The following is a 21,854-nucleotide window of genomic DNA, read 5'->3' on the forward strand; positions in this document are numbered from 1 at the left end:
GCCCCAGTATCAGCACAACTAATTTCTTGTTTAAACCTCTTTCTTCCAGTTAACCAGAAGCAAAAAGCCAAAACTGGAGATGTGATTCAAGTGAGACTGCCAGCCCTCCTCGTAAAAGCCAAACGAAAGCATGAGGCCCTGAGTTCAAGCTCCAGCACAAGCCTCCCAACTCAAAAAACCCACTATGGAAAATATGGCAGAGAATCAAAGCACTACTTTGAAGCCCAGATCCAAGTTCCTAAAAACACCAGACTGGTAAAACAGAGTGTATTTTAACTAACACAGGGATAGTAGCTTCAGAAATAGAGGTTCTATTTACTGGCATAGCAACCCTGCTCCTTTGAACCATGCTGAAAAAAAGGGAGGGAGAAAAAAGAGAAATTGGGCATCCTTCATCAAGCCTGAAGCTCTAATCTAAATCAAATACCTACTTATAGACTGTGTTCTTTTATTTTCCCCAAAATTCTTATGTTGAAAATTTTGTCCCCTCAGTAGAATCCTCAAACGTATTAAGGCTTCTGGGAGATTACTGTGGTCACAAGGGCCCCTTCCAAACAGATAAACTCCACTACAAAAGTTTGCCAAGTGAGTTCATGTTCCCTTCCACCACCTTTTGTCCTGTGGGAGAACAGTAAGATGGTCTCAACAAATTATTTGACTTTCATAGATAGTCAAAGAAAAATTCAGTTTTTGTCTTGTTTCCAAAGGCTTATCATATCAAAAGGTATTTAGGAAAAGCCAAACATTCTATTGTGTCAAGATACAAAGGAGGGGAGGCCTTAGGAGGTGTGAAACAGTAAAGAACCTGCTCAGGGGGCTGGGAAGGTGGCTCAGTGGTAGAGCGCTTTGCTTTGCAATCCATGAGGCCCTGGGTTCGATTCCTCAGCACCACATAAGCAAAAAGAAAAAAAGCCGGAAGTGGTGCTGTGGCTCAAGTGGTAGAGCACTAGCCTTGAGCTGAAGAGCTGAGGGACAGTGCCCAGGCCCAGAGTTCAGGCCCCCTGGCCGGACCCAAAAAAAAAAAGAAAAAAAAAAAAAAAAAAGAACCTGCTCAGGAAGTAGGAGTTCAAACGCCAGTTAAGTGCCTCTCTGAAAAACAAGTATTGATACAAAGAACAGTCAAAATGTGTAGTCTATCAAGTCTAGTGCTGGTGGCTTAGGCATGTAGTCGTAGATACTCAGGAGGCGGAGATCAGAGGACTGTGGTTCGAAGTCAGCCCAAGAAGAAGTAAAGTCCATGAGATTCTTATCTCCAATTAGCCACCAAAAAGCCAGAAAGTGAAGGTACAGCTCAAATGGTAGTGAAAAAGCCAAAAGAGAATGAAGAGTCTGTGCTCAGTACTGGCACAAAAAAGAAAAAGCAGCAGTCTATTAGTATCCCTTAAAATTCCTGATGGTCTATGACATTTTAAGATGTCATCATTTTGATGTGCATTATGTAAATGTTGATAATATGCTGGTTATACATTTTAGTATTTCGAAAGATTCACTTGTCTTTTTTTGTTCACAGATAGCAAGTGGTCTATTTGTAACTGTTTTTCCTTTTTAATGACATCAAAAGAAAAGTTTAAGGCTAGGTGCTGGTGGCTCATGCCTGTAATCCTAGCTACTCAGGAGGCTGAGATATGAGGATCATGGTTCAAAGCCAGCTGGGGCAGGAAAGTCCCTAAGACTCTTATCTTATCTCCACTTAATCATCAGAAAACCAGAAGTAGCACTGTGACTCAAGTGGTAGAGCTCTTGCCTTGAGCTGAAGAGCTAAGAGACAATGCCCAGGCCCAGAGTTAAAGCCCTACAACCAACAAAAAGAAACTTTATATAGAAATATATGCATGGATGTTATCCCCCTCTTCCAGTGTTATGGGAGTTACTTTTCTACTTTGATAGTGACAGAGCCATGTTATCAGACTTGAAATATATTTTACAAACTGTATGAAACTAAAAACTAGGAATAAACCCACTTTCTTAAAAAAAATTCCTAATAATGTGACAACTATATAAACACATTTATTTTGATAATTGATAAAATTGTGGGATGGTCATCAAATGTAAAAGGAGATTATGGCCAAGAGCTGGTGGCTCATGCCTGTAATCCTAGCTATTTAAAAGATTGAGATACAGGGCCTGGGAAGGTGGCTCAGTGGTAGAGTGCTTGCCTTGCAAGTGTGAAGCCGTGGGTTTGATTCTTCAGCACCACATAAGCAGAAAAAGTTAGAAGTGGAGCTGTGGCTCAAGCAGTAGAGCCTTGAGCTGAAGAGCTGAGGGACAGCACCCAGGCTCAACCCCATGACTGACCAAAAGGGAAAAAGGAAAAAAAAAAGACTGAGATACAAAGATCAAGGTTCAAAGCCAGCCTAGGCAGAAAAGTCCATGACATCCTTATCTCTAATCAACCAACTAAAAGCCATAAATGGCAATGTGGCGCTCAAGAGATAGAACACTAGCCCAGGACCACATACATATACACACGTATCACACACACACACACACACACACACACACACACACACACACACGCACACGCACACACACACACACACACACACAATCTTTTGCTTACATCTTGACTTAATGCCATGAAGACATGTTTGAGTCCCAGGATCACATACATATACACATCTCTCTCTCTCTCTCTCTCTCTCTCTCTCTCTCTCTCTCTCTCTCTCTCTCTCTCTCTCTCTCACACACACACACACACACACACACACACACACACACACACACACACACACACACACACAAAACCTTTTACTTACATCTTGACTTAATGCCATGAAACTCCTCTGCAATTCTTTTGCAAACTCCAAATTATTTGTGACTTCCTGGTATTTAGATACAGCATCCTAAGAGAAAAAAAACCAACATTATTACAAACACAAAGAGAACCACAAAATGTTCTTATTTAAAATGATGAACATAATATCGTCAATAAAAAGTTAATTTCTTAGTTGGGCGCCAGTGGCTCACACCTGTAATCCTAGCTACTCAGGAGGCTGAGATCTGAGGATCTTGGTTCGAAGCCAGCCCAGGCAGGAAAGTCGGTGACACTCTTATCTCCAATTAACCACCAGAAAACAGGAAGTGGTGCTGTGGCTCAAAGTGGTAGAACAAGAGCCTTGAGCAAAAAACACTCAGGGACAGTGCCCAGGCCCTGAGTTCAAGCCCTACAACCGACAAAAAGAAAAAGGGAAAAAAGAAAGAAACAAAGAAAATTTATTATCTTTACCAGCTGATCTTGATTGAGCCTTTCCCCTTTGTTCATTCGTTCCTGGTAATCATCAAGCTTACCCTATATTTAAAAAAAAAAAAAAAGAAAGAATTACATTCCTTATTTAAAACATGTATCAGTTTAACAATGCTAAAATGAAAAAACTCAAAGCAGTCTTCTCTCCATCTCAAATAATTTTTAGAATACTCCAGATAATATATTAAACTTACATAAGTTTAACAGTGAAATAAATTGAAATATTTTGACCATTGTTGAACTATACTACTTATAATAAAAGACACTACTCTTTATAGTAGTTTAGAAAAGGATAAGCAGGTTTAGAGAACCTAATTTTCTGAGTAAACCACAAGTATAGTCATCTTTGATAAATCTTACCCATTTATCTTGAATAACATCCATTTATCTTGAATAACATAAGAGATACTTCCAAACTACTGTTTCACATACAGGCAACTTTACTTTGTTACTACAAGGGTGAGGAAAAATAGCTACCTTTTTTCCCCTAAGATGAAAACTTGGGCGATTTCTTAGGCTAGTGATATTAAATAAGACTCCAAAGAAAAAATATTCAGGACAAGCACCAATGCTCATGCCTTATAGTCCTGTGTTCGTCTCTATAATCCTAGCTGCTCAAGGCTGAGAAACTCCATGTGAATGAAGACAGCCCAGCAGATAAATCCAAGAGCTCTTTAAAACTTCAGGTGTGGCTTAAGTGGCAGAATGACAGCTGTGAGCAAAAGGGGGCAAGAGACCTTGAACTCAGGTAATACAAAAGTTAAGAATTCAGTTACTATGGTAAGAATGAGAGAATAGAAACAAAAAAAACAAAAAAAAAGGAATATGAATAGGACTCAGAATGTGGCCTAGGGGTAGTGTGTTTGCCTAGTATTCATGAAGCCCTGGGTTCAATTCCACATAAACAGAAGAAGCCGGAAGTGATGCTGTGGCTCAAATAGTAGAGTGAGTGCTAGCTTTGAACAAAAGCTCAGGGACAGTGCCAGGCTGAGTGCATGCCCCAGGACTGGCCAAAAAAAAAAAAAAAAGAATTATTAATATACATCTTCAAGAGGGTATCAGGGAAAGTACAGAACTCCAGGGAAAAGGGGTGAAAAAGTGTAGCAGTGGTGTTCACTGAACATTGCTAAGTGAATTATATAACTTACAGGTGGAGACAGGAGGGAGGACTGGAGAGAATGAGGGAACAGAGGACACTGCACAAAAAGAAATGTAGGGGCTGGGAATATGGCTTAGTGGTAGGAGAGTGCTTGGCCTAGCATGCACGAAGGCCTCAGTTCGATTCCTCAGTACCACTTAAGCAGTAAAGGCTGGATGTGGCACTGTGACTCAAGTGGAAGAGTGCTAGCCTTGAGCAAAAAGAAGCTCTGGGACAGTGTTCAGGCCCTGAGTTTAAGTCCTAGGACTGTCAAGAAACAAAAGTAAAAAGAAATATACTCATTACCTAACTCCTGTAATTGTAATCCCTCTGTACATCACCTCTATAATAACAATAAATATTTTTTAAATAATGAAGGGGCTGGGAGGTGGCTCAGTGGTAGAGCGCTTGCCTTGCATGCCTGAGGCCCTGGGTTCGATTCCTCAGCACCACATAAGCAAAAAGAAAAAAGCCAGAAGTGGCGCTGTGGCTCAAGTGGTAGAGCGCTAGCCTTGAGCTGAAGAGCTGGGGGACAGTGCCCAGGCCCAGAGTTCAGACCCCATGACTGGACCCAAAAAAAAAAAAAAAAAAAAAAAGAAAAATTCAGATCAGAAATGCTGTTAAAGGCAATGACAGTGAGTTTTTTTTTGTTGTTTTTAATTTTTTTTGGGGGGGGGGGTCCAGTCGTGGGACCTGAACTCTGGGCCTGGGCACTGTCCCTCAGCTCTTCAGCTCAAGGCTAGCGCTCTACCACTTATGCCACAGCGCCACTTCCAGCTTTTTTCTTTTTGCTTATGTGGTGCTGAGGAATGGAACCCAGGGCCTCAGGCATGCAAGGCAAGCACTCTACCACTGAGCCACCTTCCTAGCCCCGACAGTGAGTTTTTATTAAGTCAAATGGCCCATTTTCTTTACACAATGTCAACTTGCACAACACCATTCTACTTTAAACTAAAAAGCCCACTTTTAGTGTAATTAGGTTACACGAGAAGTGTAGAAATCACGAGTCACTAAACCACACAGCAAAATATTGACTTTTACTCTAGACTTCAACAAAACAGTATGAAAACTCAAGTCTAGCCAAGCACTGGTGGCTCAAACCTGAAATCTTAGCTTCTCAGAAGGCTGAGATCTAAGAATCAGTCAAAAGGTAGCCTGGACAGAAAGTCATGAGACTATCTCTAATTACCAGAAAACTTGAAGTGAAGCTGTGGCTCAAAGTGGTAGAACATTAGCCTTGAGCAAAACCGCTAGCAAACAGCACCCAGGCCCCGAGTTCAAGCCCCATAACTGGTCCCCCATCTCAAAAGAAAACCCTTTAATAGAGATTTTCAAAACACTCCAAAAGGGCTGGGAAGGTGGCTCAGTGGTAGAGAGCTTGCCTTGCAGGCCTGAGGCCCTGGGTTTGATTCCTAAAGTAAAAAGTCGGAAGTGGCGCTGTGGTTCAAGTGGTTGAGCGCTAGCCTTGAGCTGAAGAGCTGAGGGACAGCACCCAGGCCCAGAGTTCAGGCCCCACGACTGGACCCCCCCACACACACACACAAAAGGTCCAAAATTCACTGCTCATGATTCCTTGTACTTATCAAGTTCAACTACCTAATCAAAAGATATAGTATATCAGTGGCTCTGTGGCTCAAAGTGGTAGAGCACTAGCTCTGAGCAAAAGAACTCACTGGGTGGAGTTCAAGCTCCAGGACCAAAAAAAAAAAAAAAAAAAAACCAAAGTAGTACATCAAATAGAGGCTACAAATCTATGAAACATTTTTCTAAGCACAATAAAGTTTCATCAGAGCTTTAAACGGATTCAGTAACTATTAGTACTTTCTGCACTATTATTATAAATAACTACCACCTAATCACAATTTTTTTGGGGGGGGGGGCAGTCGTAGGGCTTGAACTCAGGACCTTGCCACAGACCCTGAGCTCTTTTTGCTCAAAGCTAGCAATCTACCACTTTGAGCCACTGAGCCACTTCCAGGTTTCTGGCAGGTAATGGGCTTTTCTACCTAGACTGGCTTTGTATCTTGATCCTCAGATCTCAGCCAACTGAATAGCTAGGATTATAGGCATAATCCACCAGCACCCACCACAACATTTTTGACAGCACAGAATTCTCCTAACGGCTAAGATGTATTATCACCATATACATATGAGCTGGAAGGGATCTCTATTTATTATTACATATAATTAGATCTCTACATAGCAAAGACTGTCTAAGTCTGTGATTCTAAATGTGCAGTCCTCAAAGCAGTAGCAACTGAAAAACTTAGAAATTCAAGGCAACACTACAGACCTATTCAATCAGAAACTCTGAAGTTACCATCTACTAACTAGTGTTTTATCAAGCCCTCTGGGTGATTCTATATACACCTAAGGTTGAAAAATATTCATGTAGGTCAAATACCTCAAATTTCCTTAAAATATCAAGTCTAGTAGAATCTGGAAACAAGCATCAATGGATTAATTAATGTACTGATGGACTCACAATGTGATGGGTCATTGGGAGATGATACTGGCTTTATCTCTGTGTGTGTGTGTTCACGTGCACTGTGTGTATCAGTCCTGGGACTTGAACTTAGGGACTAGCCACTCACTGTCCCTGAGCTTTTTCACTCATACTGCTTTACCACTTGAACCACACCATTCCATTTCTGCCTTTTTGCTGGTTAAATGGAGAATACAGTCAATTGCAGTTATGAGTCTCACAGACTTTTCTTCCCAACCTGGTGGCAAACAGTAATCTTCAGATGTCAGCCTCCAGAATAGTTAGGATTACAGAGGTGAGGCAGGTTGGAGTATCTTGTTCCCAACTCATCCCTTTCTCCTCTTGGCAACTACCATGAGGTAAGGAGCTTTACTCCACCCACATGGCTCTCCATCATGATGTTCTGCTTCGTTGTGCCCAAGACATAGAGCCAAATGACTGGACTAAAACATCTCAAACCATAAGCCAAATCAATCTTCCCCCCACTCCTTCAAGATAATTTTCTCAGGCTGCTTTGTCATGGTGACAGAAAAGTGACTAAACACTGAAGAGTTTCTACCTAGTACTTCTGGGTTTTTGTTTTGTTGGGGCTTTTTTGGTTGTGGGTTGAACTCAGGGCCAGAGTGCTGTCCCTGAGCTTTCTGCTCAAGACGAGTGTTCTACCACTTTGAACCACAGAGCTCCAGTTCCGGTTTTCTGGTGGTTTAGTTGAAGATAAGAAAGAACCTCACATACTTTCCTGCCTGGGTTGGCTTCAAAACACAATCCTCAAATCTCAGCCTCCTGAGTAGCTAGGATTACAGGTATGAGCCACCAGCACCCAACTAGTACATTTTTGTTACATCTAGAGCTGAGAGATGGAGGTATAACTCACATGGCAGAGCACCAACTAGCCAGATAGCAAGTTCAAGTGTTAGTCTGACAAAAAAAAAAAAAAATTGAGCTGAAACCCCAGAAGAGCTTTTATAATTAAATACAGTGATAAATATGAAAAATCTGTGCTAGAATCAGAAAGCCTCTAAGGCAAATAGTATTTTCAAAATATAATTTTCAAATAAAAGCTTAAATTCTAGCTCCTAAGTAGTAGCTTTAGGTGACAGGGGACATATATGATATTGCACTAGTCCAAATACCATCATTTGCTATCTATTATAGAGGAGCAGCTAAGATACCATAAGTGATTCCATCCCTATTTTCACTTTCTATTCAAATGACCAGTGAGTTCCATCCAACAAAACCAAAGGGACAAGGACAGGAGAAGGATCCATACAATATAAGCTAGAACATGGCTGCCTAGCTCACAGAAGTGATAAAGACGAATTGGTTAATAACTACTCATACTGAATTTATGAGTACTTCACGTTTGTTTTCTGGAAAATGGTTTTTCCTAGCATAAAGTATCTTCATCAGAAAGCCTACCAGATATTAATCTGTTCTTTCCATCTTGAAATATCCATCATGAAATTGAGCTTCAGGCTGCTTTTTCAACTACTGAACATACTGAGTATTCATTTATAGCAAGCATCACATGTATAACAGATAATAATCAGACCATCCATTTCCCAGACTACCAAGTCTTTGAAGAGGCACTATAGAACAAAGGCATAATAATATAGATGTAAAAAGACTTCAGAGATCAAAGGTAATAAAAAATTACCCAAATGTGTGCTATCTAGTCCCATTCTTATCTCCTGATTGTTTTAAAGAGGTGACTTTACCCATCATTTAAATTTAAACTACCAAGATAGCCAGCTCTGCCAGTGAGAGACACTATTATCAAGCATAGTTCACTTAACTATAAATTGCAAGAGCCGTTAGTAACTTGCCCGTCATAAATTCCAGAAAAATCCTTTGTGCCCCTCCTGCCCTTAGAAAGCTACTGTATCTAGCTGTTGCTACACTTCATTTCTGCCTGTGTTACTGCCATGTTCCTTCTAATCAGATTATTTTGCTGAGTCACAGAACATCTACACCAACCATTCTTTCCAAAGACTTCCAAAGTTACTTTTGTTGTTTTTTTATAGTACTAGAGTGTGAACTCAGGGCCTTACAGACTAGCACCCATCACTTGAGCCCATGCCCCCTGGCCCTCAACCTTTATTTTTCAGAGATGATCCTCTTAGCTCAGTTATAAACTACTGTACCCCGTATGAAATGGGATTTTTAAATCAGTACAGTAAGTTAACAGCCAAGATAGATGTCCCTCTTCAGTTTTGCTTCTTTACTGTTATATCAAAAAATTCCATAAATAATTGAAACCATTTTAATTATGTATTTAAAAATAGCAAGAGAAATGAGAATCTTTAAAAAATTAAAAACTTTTAAGCTAAACAATTGTTAACAGATATAAGGATGGTTAGGAGGGAAAAAAAAATCAATACCTGGAAAAAACTCTGATATCAAGAGAAATTTGGAAGCTAGGCAATGGTGCTTCACCCCTATAATCCTAGCTACTCAGGAAACTAAGATCTGAGAACTGCAGTTCGAAGCCAGCCTGGGCAAAAAGTTCCAAGACTCTATCAGCAGTTAAACATCAAAAAGCCAGAACTAGAACTGTGGCTCAAATGGTAGAGGCTAGCAGCCAGGATTTGAGTTCAAGCCACAGGGCCAGTACAGGTATGATGAGACTTTTGCTGCATCTAGGAATTTTCCTGGCTAATTCTTTCTCACTTGAATTGGTGTAGTACAAGGAGAATAGGAAGTGGAGTTTCTATCATTTGAGCAAAGTCAGAATTGCTATTTCTGTAGAAGAAGCCCCGAGCATAGGCATTGATGACTTGAAAAATAGTATCTGGACATTATGCAGTTATGAGGGAAAGCCTTTCTGTGTGTTTGTTGTGTGTTCACATGTGCATTGGGAGTGATTAAGTTGGTTTTCATTTGTGTGTGTGTGTGTGTGTGTGTGTGTGCACGCGTGCGCGCACATTGGTGCAGCAAGTCTCATCAACTCTGAAAACACATACTATAATCCTTAGAAGTTCCATCCTCTATCTTCAAACTGTTGGATGCCTGTTTAGATGGCACTGATCTATATGATGCTCCAGGAAGCAAAATATTTAACAGGAGGAGTTGGATCAGAGGTAAGGGAGGGAATAGGGCACAGCTCACTGTGACATGAACATGAAGAGTTGTCCAATAATGAAATATTTTAGTGGAGAAATAAGCTCATTTATTATAGGCCCTAGAAAATAAGTTAGAACAGAAGAATGCTAGAGTTTTAAACACTAAAAAGTGTGAGTTGTTTAAAAAAAAAAAAACAAATCAGACATTACCTAAGGCCTCATTATAAGCTATTTAAGCGGGGTAAGCAGGAATTTAACTTCAACTAAAAGTATTAAATTAAAAACAGGGCTGGGAAGGTGGCTCAGTGGTAGAGCGCTTGCCTTGCATGCATGAGGCCCTGGGTTCAATTCCCCAGCACCACATAAGCACAAAGAAAAAAGCCGGAAGTGGCGCTGTGGCTCAAGTGGTAGAGCACTAGCTTGAGCTGAAGAGCTGAGGGACAGTGCCCAGGCCCAGAGTTCAGGCCCCATGACCGGAACAAAATAAATAAATAAATAAATAAATAAATAAATAAATAAATAAATAAATAAATAAATAAATAAATAAATAAAAATTAAAAACAAAAAAATAAAAATCCTGTTTAAAAAAAAAACCTTACTCAACTGTCCATGCACGTAAATCTGAATGAATGGAAGCAGCTGACCCTAGTAGAAAAAGTACTGTCAAAAAAGAGTTCCAGCACCACTTACTTTGAATTACACTCTTAAAAAATAAAAAGCTGGCCGGGCGCTGGTGGCTCACGCCTGTAATCCTAGCTACTCAGGAGGCTGAGATCTGAGGATCGCGGTTCAAAGCCAGCCCGGGCAGGAGAGACCGTGAGACTCCTATCTCCAATAAACCACCAGAAAACCGGAAGTGGCGCTGTAGCTCAAGTGGTAGAGCCCTCGCCTTGAGCTGAAGAGCTGAGGGACAGCGCCCAGGCCCAGAGTTCAAGCCCCACAACCGACAAAAAAATAAATAAATAAAAATAAATAAATAAAAATAAAAATAAAAAATAAAAAGCTGGCCAGGCGCTGATGGCTCCCACCTCTAATCATAGTTACTCAGAAGGCTGAGATCATGGTTCAAAGCCAGCCCAGGGAAGAAAAGTCCCCATGAGACTCTTATCTCCAATTAACCACCAGAAAACCGAAAGTGGCACTGTGGCTCAAAGTGGTAGAGCACTAGTCTTGAGCTGAAGAGCTGAAGGACAGTGCCCAAGCCCAGAGTTCAAGCCCTTCAAATGCAAAAAAAAAAAAAAAAAAAAAAAAGTAAAGCTAGTCAGGTGCTGGTGGCCCATGCCTGTAATCCTAACTACTCAAAAGTCTGAGATCTGAGGATCACAGTTCAAAGTGAGCCCAGGCAGGAAAAGTCTGGATTTTTGCTTGTCTGGGGGCTTAATCAGAGAGCCTGGGCACTGTCTAAGTCTTTTGGCCAAGGCTAATACTCTACCACTTGAGCCACAGCACCACTTCCAGCTTTTTCTGAGAAGTTTATTGGAGGTAAGACTTTTCTGCCATGGCTGGCTTCAAACCAAGATCCTCAAATCTCTGCTTCCTGAGTAGTTAGGAATACAGGTATGAGTCATCATAGCCAAGCTTCTGTGAGACCCTTACCTCCAATTAACTACCATAAAACTGGAAGTGGTGCAGTGGCTCAAAGTGGTAGAATACATGAGCCTTGAGCAAAAAGAGCTCAGGAACAGTACCCAGACCCTGAGTTCAAGTCCCATGACCACCAAAAGGAAAAAAAAAATCTAAAGCTAAGGGCTAGAGATGTAGATCGGCGGTAGTGTGCTTGCCTAGTATGTAAAAGGCCCTGCATTCAATCCTCAGCACAAAGGCAGATTTGAATAATGATCAGCAACAATGTTAACTTTTGAATCAAAGGATTTAACCAAGCTACACTTGAAGATGAATTCAGGTGACTGAAAGGTTTATATACTTTCCTTGAAACTTCAATATCAGGAGATAATGAACTAAGGAGAAGATACTAACACACATCTGCAATACCAGGACTCACAAAGTAGAGGCAGGATAAATCTCAAGTCTGAGGCTAGCCTGGGCAAAACAAAATGTTTGGTGGCACACACCTATAATCCCAGCTACTTGGGAAGCAAAAATAGGGGTCATGCCAGGCTGGGCAAAAAGGTGGTATCTCCAAACTTCAAACAATAAAATGGATGTGGTAGTTCATGCCTGGAGTCTCAGCCATCAGTCATAGGTAGGAGGACTGCAGGATGAATCCTGGGCAAAATATGCAAGACAAAGAGAGGGAAGAAAGAACATGCCTGTAGTCTCAGCCATCAAGAGGCATAGATAGACAAAGAGAGGGAAGAAAGGCTGTGAACAGAACTCAATCTGTAGAGCTCATCGAAACAAGTGCAAAACCCTGAGTTCAATCCCCAGTAGTGCCAGGAGGGAAAAACAATGAAGTTATTGAGAAGGGTCTTCTTCACAATTTTTTTTTTTTGTAAATGTGTTAGTACTAGACCTTGAACTCAGGGTCTGGGTGCTTTCTCTTAGCGTTTTTACTCAAGGCTGGTGCTCTACCTCTTGAGCCACAGCTCCACTTTCCGCCTTTTGGTAATTAATTGGAAATAGTATCTAGGACTTTCCTGCCCAGGCTGCCTTCATCAACCAATGATTCTCATCTCAGCCTCCTGACTAGCTACAACTAGAGTCACCAGAGTCCAGCTACGTTTCAGTTGTTTCTGAGTAACAATAATGAGGGGAATAAAATAAAATATCTAATAATTTATAATGGTCCTAATGAGAACTGATCCTTGTCCTCTTACAAGTCTTGCTTATACTACCTAGATTTTTGTCTTTTTCAGGTGGGCCATGGGGCTTGAACTCTAGGCCTTGGCTCCATCCCTTAGCTCTTCAGCTCAAGGCAAGCACTCTACTAGTTGAGCCACAGCCCCACTTCTGGTTTTCTGGTGGTTATATGCCTGGGCTGGCTTTCAACCACCATCCTCAGAACTCAGCCTCCTGAGTAGATAGGATTACAGGCGTTTGACTGTAGATAATATTCTTATTCAGTACTTGCTAAGCAAGCACTGTGGAATGATTTACTAATAGTCTGCTCCTAACAAGTTTATCACTTAGTAAAAGAGCCTAAAGTAGTCTAAAAAATGTCAAAAACAAAGTATACAAACTAAAAATAAATAAATTTTAAAAAGTATACAGAAAAAAAGTAACCAGAAAACCAAAAGTGTAGCACTGTGGCTCACGTGGTAGAGTGCTCACCTTGAACTGAAGAGCTCAGGGACAGTGCCCAGGCTCAGAGTTCAAGCCCCGCGACCAACAAAAAAAAAAAGTATAGACAATAGTAGAAGAAATTAAAGGAAATAGATGACTCCAGCTGAGCTCAGTTAAGAGGCATACCTTCCCCTTTCCTCAGGAAATATGAGTTCTGAACTCTGTCCAACAAAAGTCTCTGTCTTCCATGTTTTTATATATATTGCATCCAATAAAAACACAGCTAATGGAAGAAAAACAAGAGAAGCTGAAGCCAAGCAATTTACAGTTCCAAATTCAGCTGAATGTCTCCTCTTCTCTTACTCTTCTCCGCTGGCCATCTACCATCTATTTCCCCCAAGAAAAAAACCAGTTACAAAGAGAATGTTCAGGAGGCTGGAATAATAACTAAAGACAAAAAGGTGGTCATACCTGCTTTTTCCTGTACTGACAATGCTTTCCTCAAACTTTTTCTGCTTTACAACATACAAGCTTGAGACAGCTTAAACTTTAAAGATTCATTTTACTACAAATAGTATGCCCCAATAACACCTCACTAGGACTTTACCTCACTTCTATTTGCAGAACCCCATTACATAGACAACACACACAGTTCAGCAACATGACATTAATAAAAGTCTAACAATAAAGAAACAAAACCTTTCTTCATGTGTATCCACTTTTAAAATAGAAAAACTGCAATTAAAAATAAGTACTTGAGGCTGGGAATGTGGCTTAGTGGTAGAGTGCCTGCCTAGCATGCATGAAGACCTGGGTTTGATTCCTCAGTACATAGCACATAAACAGGAAAGGCTAGAATAGAAGTGGCACTGTGCTCAAGTAGAGCACTAGCCTTGGGCAGAGGCACTCAGGAACAGAGTCCAGGCTCTGAGTTCAAACCTCAGGACCAGCAACCAATCAATCAGTCAATCAATCAATATACTTGAGGCCAGGGATCAGTGGTTCACACCAGTAATCTTAACTACTCAAGAGGCTGAAATCTGAGGATGGCAGCTCCAAGCCAGTTGGGGCAAGAAAGTCCAAGAGACTTTTCTTTCTTTCGCCAGTCCTGGGGCTTGAACTCAAGAGCCTAGGCACCGTCCTTGAGCTTCTTTTGCTCAAGGCTAGCACTCTACCACCTGAGCCACAGCGCCAATTCCAGTTTTTTCTGTGTATATGATACTAAGGAAATGAACCCAGGGCTTCATGCATGCTAGGCAAGCACTCTACCACTAAGCCACATTCTCAGGCCCTCCAGAAAAGGGTCTCCAGTAACCTCCAAAAGAAGCCAAAAGTGGGGCTGTAGCTCAAGTGGTAGAGGAATAGCCATGAGCAAAAAAGCCCCCAGGCCCTGAGTTGAAGCCCCACAAAGGGCATAAAAATAGTAATAATAATACATACTTGAAACAAAGTTCTTACTTAGCTCTACGGGATAATTAAACATGGGTACTGCACAGAAACTACAAAACATTACAAATTCTAATTACCCCCATAAAACATTGTCATAGATCCTGGAAATTACCCCTCTGACTGGGTTATTTTATATATGCTTCTCTCCTTCCTCTTCCATTAGATAGGTTTTACTAATTCTAGTTTGAGGTGTATTAAAGAAAAATCTTCCTGGACAAAGGTGGCTCACACCTGTAATCCTACCCACTCAGGAGACTGAGATCTAAGAGAATCACAATTCAAAGCCAGCTGGGCAGGGAAGGAAGTCCTTGAAACTCTTATCTCCAATTAACCGCCAGAAAACCAAGTGTCACTATGGCTCAAAGTGGTAGAGTACTAGTCTTGAGCAAAAGAGTTCAAGGACAGTGCCCAGGCCCTGAGTTCAAACCCCATGACCAAAAAAAAAATAATAACCTTAAGATTCTCTAACAGGGTAGGCACCTGTGGCTCATGCCTATAATCTTAGCTTCTCAGGGGGCTGACATCTTAGGATAGAGGTTAGAAACCAGTCCGGGCAGGAAAGCCCCGAAGACTCTTATCTCCAATAAACTAGTAAAAAAAAAACAGAAGTGGCACTGTGGCTCAAATGGTAGAGCACCAGCCTGAGCAAGGCCAGGCCCAGAGTTCAAGCCCAAGGACTAGGTAAAAAAAAAAAAAGTTCTAAAAGTATAATAAAACAAATCATGAGAAATTTGCTCTAAGTTTAATCTTTGCAAGTAAAAATATTTGACTTAGAAAGATGAAATTATCAATCTTTATCTATCACACTAATTTATTTACTTAAAATTATGAGAAACTATACACTTAATCTGTAAATCATACAAAACATCATTCAAATATGTTAGGAATTATCCTAATATAAAAATATTTTGGCTAGGTTTTAATTCAATTCTCACTCAGGGCAATGCTTAGATTTTACTCTCTTCCCAAAAGAAAAAAAAAACCACACACACACATTACATGAGAAAATTCTCCTCCACGTTTTACACACAAACTTCATTACAACTTCCTTTTTCCCCCAGTAGCAAGGTGAATGCAAAACAAAGAACCTTGCCCTCTGCAATGCAGAGGAACAAGAGCAAGGGAGAAGCTAACACATTACAAATCCTAAATGTCAAGAAAAACCACAGATGCCAGCCCCAAGAAAATCTGTATGTATAAAATGGCTAAGAATGGGTGTATTTCAAAGCCTCAACATAAATCCTAAATAGCTGCATCAAAAATTCTGAGGCACACTGCAGTGCTCCAAAAAGAAATGTCCTCACTCACAAACTATGTTGTTATAAATATTAACTGCAAAGATATAAGAAAGCTAGTCTTTGTGATGTTATATAAAAACATTACTTTTTGGCTATCAGTCTGGGTTATACATTGATTATAAGCCTGTTAAACTATTTTGAGTTTTTCTTTTTAAAAAAAAAACAAAACTAGTCTTTCATCTACCGAAGTCACTGGCCACTAAATCTATTTAATTATGTTTGTAAAGAGTATAGCCATTTTAAATGCCATCTATTAAAGCCTCCTTTATTTTAAATCTAAACTGATTGCATTTTGCAATATCAAATGAGCTCCTAGTTAAAATTAAGACTCAGTTTTGTAACATATTCTTATATAGCCTAAGGCCCAATTCTGTAGAGAAGACCTGATAACAAAACTAGGTAGAATACATCATTCAATTCCCTTATTACCTATTTAAAAGGATTTGTAAATGAGATTTTACATTTGATTCTCCTTAAAACTGCTCCTTAAAACTCCTCCAATTTGCTGGGCATTTATTTAGTACCCAAATTTCAAAAACCACCAAGCCACTTAGTTGCATTATATAAGAGAATCTATTTCATCCAGGTTAAACATGTATTTTCACTGAACTTTTTCCTAGTGGCTCAACTACTAGAAAATAAGTAACTTTGTTTTTTAAATGAAGCACAATTGTTTAAATTCTGTTACAAAAATGATACTACTTATCTATTTAGTAACTTTTGTTACAACAATTTCAAATTCCAGGGAGAAAAAATTTTGATCCAGAAAGTTCAAATGTAAACAAGTTAAGGATCAAATACAGTTCAAATATAAGTTGCTGAACTGACTGAAGTAAGAAGAAATGCAGTTTCTAAAATTTACTTTTCAGGTGCTGTGGCTCACCTCTGAAATTCTAGTACTTAGGAGACTGAGAACTGAAGATCAGAACTGAAACCCAGCCCATGCAGGTTAAGTCCAAGACACCTTATCTCCAACTAATCCAAGAAGCCGCTGTGACTCATGACAGAGGGCTAACCATGAGCAAAAAAGCTGAAGGACAGTGCCCAGGCCCTGAGTTCAAGGCCAGGACTGGCACCCCTCCAAAAAAAAAAAAATCACTTTTACTCCATTAGGATTTATAAAGCCTAATTCAAAACAGATTTATAAAGCAAATCCTATCTTAGGTACATTATAAAGGCTTACTCCTATTGAAAAATAAATATTACTAAATCTTTTCATAAAGAAAATAACCTATTGAATTACAAACCAAATTTACCTAAGTTTTGGAAAATAGAATGCTTTGGAGTTTCTCAATAAAATGTTTTAACAGCAATTAAGCCTCATCAGTACTGTCAATTCGACTGTTTAATAAGTAGGTAGAACAGCTACATACAAGTAGGTAGCTTATCAAAAACCTTCAGCTAACCGTAACTTGACCTTTTCTGTTATTTAGTACCCAAACACTGACAGAAAAAGACACCTAAATATGTTAATTTCGTGCAGTTAAGTGTGCAACACTACAAGACAATCTTTCAGTATGTACTAACCAAGTCAATAAAAATGATTGTATTACACTCTCCTCTATAATTTAGGAAGAGATGTTAATGTACTGTTATACACTCCTATACACAAATGACCAGCCATGATTCAGAGCCTACTGGGGCTTATAAACTAGGGTTTGGGGTGTTTTTTTTAAATACACTTTTAACACTAGAATCTGTCACTTCACAACTACACTGGCTATTCATCAACACCTGGCTTTATGTAGTTGCCTTTGGAGAATTGTCTATCCCTAATATACCCATACTTAAAACTATTATGTTGATTCCTATTCGACAAGAACAATTTCCTAGAAATTCAAAAGGCAATCCATTCAAACATCAGCCAGATTCACAGTATTGTTTACTTTATTAGGAAATGTTTAAAAGATACTCAGATTGTCAGAGTGACCAAAAAGCTAAAATCACTTGACAAATCAAGAGGCAGTGGTCTTAAAATACTCTTATTCTAGGCCATATTTAAAGTCAGCAACACTTCCGAGGTTTTCACTGCTTTGTTACAACAAATCTATTATTCCACTTACTAATAAAGCACACTCGTACATCAAAATAAAAGAACTCTTAAGCTAACAATCTCAAGTGATTGTATCTCTCAAATTAATAGAAATTCCAGGAAATTTAAGCAAAACTTCCAACCTTAAATATGGAGACAGAAAAGTGTCAAGGTAAATGCTCGGTTTTAAAACTAAGTAATCAGTAAATAAGCAATTACCACTAAGGCCTACCACTAAGAACACCAGTTCTTTCCAATACATTGTCCATAACCCAAATTTTTAGGCAAAAAAATTACTATCTCAATTACTTAATACTATGAGGAAGCTGGCTAAATGGCCATTTAGAATGGTTTCTTCATAATTCAAGATTAAAAAAAAACACATGGCCATTTATAATGGTTTCTTCATAATTCAAGATTTAAAAAAAAACAGTGTACTAGAGAGAAGCAAGCAGAAGTTGTCAAAGGAAGCCGTATTTTACTTTTAGAGGTAAAGGACAAAGTGACACTAAGTTACAAATTTAATAACTGCCTAATGTTGAGCCCATTTGTTTTTCTCTAGCCACTACTATCGTACCCAGGGTTTAATTACTCTCCCTGCCTTTTCTCTCCATGCATGTCTCTCAAAACAGAGTTGCCACACAGTCCGGCTCTGAAAACACAAAACAAAAGGCAGATATCTCCATGTGTGACCACTGAATGGCTCAATATTAAATGAAAAAATGTGGGTGTGGCTCGACTTTTTAGGAGGGGAGAGGGAGGCCGGCTGGGGTGGCTGCCTGGTCTCTGCCCTCCCCCTCTGCCTTCGCTTTGTGCTCACAATGCAGCTCCTGTACAACGCTTCCCTCTCGACTCGCAGCCGCCGCCATGTTAGACTCAGTCTCCATGTGCGGAGACCTAGCGACCGTCTCCGGTCTACCCTGAACCCATCACCCGGCGAACAACAATCCTTGGAGACCCCCAGCCACTTTTACAGTCCCCCAGGGGGGAAAGGTCGCTGATGAAGATCATCTCCTTACTGGGCTGGGCCTGGGCAGCCTCCCCCCGGGGGGGGGGGCACCCAGACAATTGAAACAAAGAAGGAAACATAGGAGCCCACTCGAGGGCGGGGAGGGAAGGACAGCAGAGAGGAGACCACTCCAAACGGGCCCCCTGGGTGAGCGATCGTCCCGCTCGGGGACGAAGAGCCGCACGCAGGGTAACGGGGTGCACAAGCCCCGCGGCGTGAGGACTCAGGCCGTCCCAGCTCCACGAGGCGGTCGGCTGCCCCCAAGTGTCGCACACCGCGGATCGCCCCGTTTTTTTCCCTATCTGGCCCGATCGGAGCCGACGGGGCTCCACCTCGGAATCCCATTCCCTAGATCAAGGCCAGACCCACCCGGGACTCCAGTTAACCGAGGCCTGGGGGCAGCGCGTCCGGGTCAGGTGACAGGCACCACCCCGAGGCGCCCGCTTTCTGGATCCGAAACTCCGCCGGCCGCGGACAGGCTGGTGGGGGGGCGGGGATTCCGGGACCTAGCGAAGCCCTCCCGCTCCCGCCATGCCGGGCACCTTTTTCTTCTCCAGGTTGCGAAGTTTCTTGTCGATCACCCCCAGGATCTGCTTCATGGCCTCGGTTTGGACGGCGCCGGTCCCGGTGGCGGGGTGTTGAGAAGCTGGCGCAGCGGCCCCGGCCCCCGCCTCGTTCCCGGAGGAACCCGACGATGGCGGTGGTGGTCCCGACGATTTGCTGCCGCTTCCGCTGTGGCTGGTGGCCGAAGGCATCTTCAGATCGGAGTGGAGGGAGAGAGAAGAAAAGCGGGAGGAAGAACAAGAGGCGGCGAGTCAGGGGACGGACGGACGGGGCGAGACGCGGGACAAAACGCGCAGCGGGCGGCGGGAGCCTGCGCGAGCCGAGGGGGAAGGGGCGGCGCGCGCCGCCGGCAGGAAGAGAGCGCGGGCACGCGCGCGCGACCCGCCAGCGGGGCGCCGGCCTGCGCCGCCCCGCCCCTCCCTCCCTCCCTCCCCTCCCCCGCGCTGCGCGGCCGCGGACCCGAGCCTACCCACCCCGGCCGAGGCTCACCCCCGGGGGACCCGGGCTCGCGTCGGGGGCGGGGCATCGAGGCCGGGCAGCCAACGGCCACGGCAACGGTCTCCACGGGGGGAGTGGGGGGGAGGGGGGCATGGGACCGGTGGCTCTCCGAGGAAGGGAGAAGGGAGGGAGGTCCGAGCCGGGGGGGGGGGGGGGGGAGGGGGTGCGGAGCACTTGGGACAAGGCGCTCCCGAGAGAAAGGACACTTGGTGCACGGCGGACCTCTTCCCTTTGCAGCTCCTCGATCCGGGATGGCGCTCACCGTGCGCGCGCGAAGCCGCTGGAAGGTCCCGGGGGAGCAGCTGGAGGGACGAGAATGGTGCCGCGTTCCGGGCAGTGTGGTGCGCTCCGCGGGCGCCAGCCGCTTCGCCCCGTCCCGCTGCACTGAGCCGCTCCTAATGAGATGGGAGCTGGCGCGGGTGGGACTCAGCCAGTCAGCCCTCTAGGGCGCAGGGGGCGGGAACAGCGGAGAGCCGGGAGGGGGGCCTTCGAGCCGCTCGGGCTGCCCGAGGCGAACGCCTGTCTGGAAGGGCCTCTCACAGGCCTCCTCGCCGGTCCTAAGCCTCCTGCGCCGAGAGACAGCTGCTCATCACCCAGTCTCAACTGGCTTCCCGAAGACTTCGGGAGCGGTGTCTTGAGTTTTGAGCGAAATCGAAGCAGGGGTCCTTCAGGCGAAGTTGCTTGACATCCAAACGGGGACAATAGGAATCAAGCGGCAAGCTCTTAGAGCTGGCGACTGCTCAGTGTAAAGTCCTTATTTGGTGGTGGGGGGGAGGTCAAAGGTTTCTGCCTGTAAGAGATGCACGGAATGGGTGGTACAATTCCGGCTTCTACAATTTCTTTTGCCTGCATTGCTAGCACACACACACCCCCACCCAAAATAAAAGGTCAGGATAAAACGACGACTAATCCACAAAACTGCCACCCAGTCACCCAGGCATTCTCTGTAGAATGCGTCCGGATTGAGTATGGTTGGTGTCTTTTGAAGTCTTAAAAAAAAAAAAATCAACGTTAAACAATGACCTTCAGCTACCCTGAGATGACATAGGTCCAATAGGCCTGAGTTTTGAGTTAGTCATTTTCCTTTGTTTATATTTACCTAAAACTTGAAACTGAATGTTGAATTAAAAACAATTATTCTTTTTTGTTGTTATTGTTTATGCGGTACAGAGGAATTGAACCCAGGGCCTCATACGTGCTACACAAGCACTCTGCCACTAAGTCACATTCCCAGCCACAAAGACAATTTAAGAATTTTTATGTCAGGCTTCCAGTGGAGTGGTTATGGGCAGCAAGCAGAAAATGAGAAAGCAAGTGCTGGATAGAAATTGATGCAAAAGAATATAATCAGTGGAAAATTCAGCAACATAATATTGCATGACAACAATAAATAAATTTGTACTTTTATTCACTGGAGGAAAAAAAGGGATATAAAAGGGAACTCTACCAAACCCACTGTTCCCCGGAGAATAAAATGAGTAATACTGTGTGGCAACAGTGCATCCTGAGGGAGCCTAGAGAAACAACAGCAAGCAGCCTCTTGGCCTTGAGATAAACCAGATAGCTGTAAAGTGTCAACCATTCATTCAAGTATTTATTGAACACCTTACTGCATATACTAAAAATACTTCACTGCTATGGAATCTGAACAAAAATCTCTTTTCATAAAGTCAGGTAGGGAGGAAAAAAGTAAGACTTGTCAACTAATGAATGGAGACCACAGGAAGGTCAAGAAAAGCCTTGCTGACTTGAGCCAGGAATAGAGTCTCTACTAAAAGAAATACCAAATACCAGGATCTGAGAGGAAGTGTGCTGAGTATCTGAGAGGAAGTTCAAGGACTAGCAAGGAGGCCACAGTGGCTAAATCTAAGAGTAGGAGATCAAAGACATAA

The 21,854-nt window shown here is 42.4% G+C and overlaps 1 protein-coding gene across 2 annotated transcripts in view; it reads right to left on the bottom strand.

Moving 5' to 3' along the window:
- The window catches only part of Caprin1 (cell cycle associated protein 1), a 45,942-nt gene extending 25,570 nt beyond the window's left edge, over positions 1-20,372 (bottom strand). Inside the window, exons 1-4 of one of the 2 annotated variants that reach the window (XM_070032619.1) lie at positions 20,225-20,372; positions 19,443-19,655; positions 3,227-3,289; positions 2,757-2,843 (exon numbers count right to left, since the gene is read on the bottom strand). In XM_070032619.1, the coding sequence (XP_069888720.1) occupies positions 2,757-2,843; positions 3,227-3,289; positions 19,443-19,655 (363 nt within the window). In that variant the 5' untranslated portion in view covers positions 20,225-20,372. Of the gene's footprint in view, positions 1-2,756; positions 2,844-3,226; positions 3,290-19,442; positions 19,656-20,184 lie in introns of both variants that reach the window. The other variant, XM_070032620.1, reaches the window with a different exon arrangement.
- Between the last annotated feature and the right edge of the window lie 1,482 nt (positions 20,373-21,854).

This window comes from Dipodomys merriami, unplaced genomic scaffold, assembly GCF_024711535.1.
Source record: "Dipodomys merriami isolate MVZ:Mamm:240054 unplaced genomic scaffold, mDipMer1.0.p SCAF_21, whole genome shotgun sequence".
NCBI classification, from domain to species: Eukaryota; Metazoa; Chordata; class Mammalia; order Rodentia; family Heteromyidae; genus Dipodomys; species Dipodomys merriami.